Source organism: Sander vitreus, chromosome 23, assembly GCF_031162955.1.
Source record: "Sander vitreus isolate 19-12246 chromosome 23, sanVit1, whole genome shotgun sequence".
NCBI classification, from domain to species: Eukaryota; Metazoa; Chordata; class Actinopteri; order Perciformes; family Percidae; genus Sander; species Sander vitreus.
Genome location: NC_135877.1, coordinates 23,244,664 through 23,249,663, shown reverse-complemented (window position 1 = coordinate 23,249,663; position 5,000 = coordinate 23,244,664). Strand labels below are relative to the sequence as shown.

The 5,000-nt window shown below is 47.4% G+C and overlaps 1 protein-coding gene across 4 annotated transcripts in view; it reads right to left on the bottom strand.

The window, feature by feature from the left end:
• The window catches only part of cul9 (cullin 9), a 70,881-nt gene that overhangs the window by 25,733 nt on the left and 40,148 nt on the right, over nt 1–5,000 (bottom strand). For all 4 annotated transcript variants that reach the window (XM_078242854.1, XM_078242855.1, XM_078242856.1 and 1 more), the window contains 3 exons: nt 4,590–4,788; nt 769–940; nt 1–140 (listed from right to left, as the gene is read on the bottom strand). The exon at nt 1–140 is cut by the window's left edge and continues 6 nt beyond it. In XM_078242854.1, coding sequence (XP_078098980.1) covers nt 1–140; nt 769–940; nt 4,590–4,788 — 511 coding nt within the window. The remainder of the gene's footprint in view (nt 141–768; nt 941–4,589; nt 4,789–5,000) is intronic.

Genomic DNA, 5,000 nt, shown 5'->3' with positions numbered 1-5,000 from the left:
GCTGTTGAGCTGCAGCAGGATGAACATCTGCAGCGTGGAGACGTGCAGCGTCCAGCAGCCGAACTGCAGCTCAGCGTGACCCAGCCACGTCCACTGGAGACGCCGGGGCTTAGAGTGGCTCAGACCGTACATGGACTGACCTGAGAGACACACACACACACACACACACACAGACACACACACAGACACACACAGAGAGACAGACACACACACACACACACACACACACACAGACACAGACACACACACACACACACACACACACAGAGACAGATACACAGAGAGAGACAGACACACACACACAGAGACAGACACACACAGAGACAGACACACACAGAGACAGACAGACACACACAGACAGACACACACAGAGACAGACACACACAGAGACAGACACACACACAGACACACACAGACAGACAGAGACACACAGACACACACACACAGAGAGACAGACACACACACACACACAGACAGATACACACACACAGACAGACAGAGACACACAGACACACACACACAGAGAGACAGACACACACACACACACACACACACAGACACACACAGAAAAACACACACACAAAGACACACGCACATTCAAACACAGAAACAGACAGACACACACACAGAGACAGACACACACAGAGACAGACACACACAGAGACAGACACACAGACAGACACACACAGACACAGAGACATGATCATTTTAGAAACAAAAAGTCTGAATATCTGAGAAACGGTGCCACTGTTCTCAGCGTGTACTGACTGTGCGTGTAGAACTGGGTGAACTGGTTCAGGTAGGAGCACAGCTCAGCTGGAAAGTGGTTTGCGGGTTCTTCCAGGAAGCAGAGCGAGGACACGGCCCAGCAGCGGGGAGACAGAACCAGAACCTGGACCTCCGCCTCCTCCTCGGTCTCGGCCCACTCCTCCTCCATCATCTACGGGAACAACAGAAGGACAAACTCAGACACCTTTAAACCACAAACCTGGTTAAAGAGGTGAAGATATACGGGACTTTGGTTAACCCTCTGAGGTCTGAGGGCATTCTTACACATCTTCTTAAAGTCACCTTTTTAGGGTATTTGCATGAAACGGATCCCAATGTGTTCAACATCAAAATGTTCAGACCAAACTCAGCTTTCAGCACAGTAAGACCCAAATCTGTCCCAATGTGTAAAGACATCATTTGGCACTGAAGCTTAAACGTCAGCTTCCGATTCGGTATGTCAAATGGGCCAAAATGAAGGCCGACGACTCCTCCGACGGACGACGGCATCGAACAGACGCGAGTCACGACCTCGCCAGACTGCCAGACGGACGATAATCGGCTCGGTGTGTCTCGGACTTTAGACCCTGACCTGGTCTTGCTCCTGCAGGCAGCCAGAGATATGTCCTGTATTAAAGGCGTGTTGTGTGTTCTAGACCCTGACCTGAGATATGTCCTGTATTAAAGGCGTGTTGTGTGTTCTAGACCCTGACCTGAGATATGTCCTGTATTAAAGGTGTGTTCTAGACCCTGACCTGAGATATGTCCTGTATTAAAGGCGTGTTCTAGACCCTGACCTGAGATATGTCCTGTATTAAAGGCGTGTTCTAGACCCTGACCTGAGATATGTCCTGTATTAAAGGCGTGTTCTAGACCCTGACCTGAGATATGTCCTGTATTAAAGGCGTGTTCTAGACCCTGACCTGAGATATGTCCTGTATTAAAGGTGTGTTGTGTGTTCTAGACCCTGACCTGAGATATGTCCTGTATTAAAGGTGTGTTGTGTGTTCTAGACCCTGACCTGAGATATGTCCTGTATTAAAGGCGTGTTGTGTGTTCTAGACCCTGACCTGAGATATGTCCTGTATTAAAGGTGTGTTCTAGACCCTGACCTGAGATATGTCCTGTATTAAAGGCGTGTTGTGTGTTCTAGACCCTGACCTGAGATATGTCCTGTATTAAAGGCGTGTTGTGTGTTCTAGACCCTGACCTGAGGTATGTCCTGTATTAAAGGCGCGTTGTGTGTTCTAGACCCTGACCTGAGATATGTCCTGTATTAAAGGCGTGTTGTGTGTTCTAGACCCTGACCTGAGATATGTCCTGTATTAAAGGCGTGTTCTAGACCCTGACCTGAGATATGTCCTGTATTAAAGGCGTGTTGTGTGTTCTAGACCCTGACCTGAGATATGTCCTGTATTAAAGGCGTGTTGTGTGTTCTAGACCCTGACCTGAGATATGTCCTGTATTAAAGGCGTGTTGTGTGTTCTAGACCCTGACCTGAGATATGTCCTGTATTAAAGGCGTGTTGTGTGTTCTAGACCCTGACCTGAGATATGTCCTGTATTAAAGGCGTGTGTGTTCTAGACCCTGACCTGAGATATGTCCTGTATTAAAGGCGTGTGTGTTCTAGACCCTGACCTGAGATATGTCCTGTATTAAAGGCGTGTTGTGTGTTCTAGACCCTGACCTGAGATATGTCCTGTATTAAAGGCGTGTTGTGTGTTCTAGACCCTGACCTGAGATATGTCCTGTATTAAAGGCGGGTTGTGTGTTCTAGACCCTGACCTGAGATATGTCCTGTATTAAAGGCGTGTGTTCTAGACCCTGACCTGAGATATGTCCTGTATTAAAGGCGTGTTGTGTGTTCTAGACCCTGACCTGAGATATGTCCTGTATTAAAGGCGTGTTGTGTGTTCTAGACCCTGACCTGAGATATGTCCTGTATTAAAGGCGTGTTCTAGACCCTGACCTGAGATATGTCCTGTATTAAAGGCTGTGTTCTAGACCCTGACCTGAGATATGTCCTGTATTAAAGGCGTGTTCTAGACCCTGACCTGAGATATGTCCTGTATTAAAGGCGTGTTCTAGACCCTGACCTGAGATATGTCCTGTATTAAAGGCGTGTTGTGTGTTCTAGACCCTGACCTGAGATATGTCCTGTATTAAAGGCGTGTTGTGTGTTCTAGACCCTGACCTGAGATATGTCCTGTATTAAAGGCGTGTTCTAGACCCTGACCTGAGATATGTCCTGTATTAAAGGCGTGTTCTAGACCCTGACCTGAGATATGTCCTGTATTAAAGGCGTGTGTGTTCTAGACCCTGACCTGAGATATGTCCTGTATTAAAGGCGTGTTCTAGACCCTGACCTGAGATATGTCCTGTATTAAAGGCGTGTTGTGTGTTCTAGACCCTGACCTGAGATATGTCCTGTATTAAAGGTGTGTTCTAGACCCCTGACCTGAGATATGTCCTGTATTAAAGGGCGTGTTCTAGACCCTGACCTGAGATATGTCCTGTATTAAAGGCGTGTTGTGTGTTCTAGACCCTGACCTGAGATATGTCCTGTATTAAAGGCGTGTTCTAGACCCTGACCTGAGATATGTCCTGTATTAAAGGCGTGTTCTAGACCCTGACCTGAGATATGTCCTGTATTAAAGGGTGTGTTCTAGACCCTGACCTGAGATATGTCCTGTATTAAAAGGCGTGTTGTGTGTTCTAGACCCTGACCTGAGATATGTCCTGTATTAAAGGCGTGTTCTAGACCCTGACCTGAGATATGTCCTGTATTAAAGGCGTGTTCTAGACCCTGACCTGAGATATGTCCTGTATTAAAGGCGTGTTCTAGACCCTGACCTGAGATATGTCCTGTATTAAAGGCGTGTTGTGTGTTCTAGACCCTGACCTGAGATATGTCCTGTATTAAAGGTGTGTTCTAGACACTGACCTGAGATATGTCCTGTATTAAAGGCGTGTTCTAGACCCTGACCTGAGATATGTCCTGTATTAAAGGCGTGTTGTGTGTTCTAGACCCTGACCTGAGATATGTCCTGTATTAAAGGTGTGTTCTAGACCCTGACCTGAGACATGTCCTGTATTAAAGGCGTGTTGTGTGTTCTAGACCCTGACCTGAGATATGTCCTGTATTAAAGGCGTGTTGTGTGTTCTAGACCCTGACCTGAGATATGTCCTGTATTAAAGGTGTGTTCTAGACCCTGACCTGAGATATGTCCTGTATTAAAGGTGTGTTCTAGACCCTGACCTGAGATATGTCTTGTATTAAAGGTGTGTTCTAGACCCTGACCTGAGATATGTCCTGTATTAAAGGCGTGTTGTGTGTTCTAGACCCTGACCTGAGATATGTCCTGTATTAAAGGTGTGTTCTAGACCCTGACCTGAGATATGTCCTGTATTAAAGGCGTGTTGTGTGTTCTAGACCCTGACCTGAGATATGTCCTGTATTAAAGGCGTGTTGTGTGTTCTAGACCCTGACCTGAGATATGTCCTGTATTAAAGGCGTGTTGTGTGTTCTAGACCCTGACCTGAGATATGTCCTGTATTAAAGGCGTGTTGTGTGTTCTAGACCCTGACCTGAGATATGTCCTGTATTAAAGGCTTGTTTTGTGTTCCAGACCCTGACCTGAGATATGTCCTGTATTAAAGGCGTGTTGTGTGTTCTAGACCCTGACCTGAGATATGTCCTGTATTAAAGGTGTGTGTTCTAGACCCTGACCTGAGATATGTCCTGTATTAAAGGCGTGTTCTAGACCCTGACCTGAGATATGTCCTGTATTAAAGGCGTGTTGTGTGTTCTAGACCCTGACCTGGTCGTGCTCCTGCAGGCAGCGGTCCAGCTGCTGCAGGCGGTACAGGTGGAACTCCTGCTGCAGCTCTGCCGACTCGCTCAGGTTCTTCAGCATCTGCTGAGGGAAGCGACTCGGGAAGCAGCTGCCGATGTGATCGATCACGGCGCTCTCCAACCACACGTTCCCCTGAGCCAGCAGACGGTCACCCAAGTAGTACCTGCAGATGTATGGATTTTATCATGCTAAGAGAGAGGGGAAGATAGAGAGAAAGAGAGAGAGAGACAGAGAGGGAGAGAGACAGACAGACAGACAGAGAGGGAGGGAGAGCGACAGACAGAGACACAGACAGACAGAGAGAGAAACAGAGAGAGAGAGCGAGACAGACAGACAGAGAGGGAGGGAGAGAGACAGACAGACAGACAGAGAAAG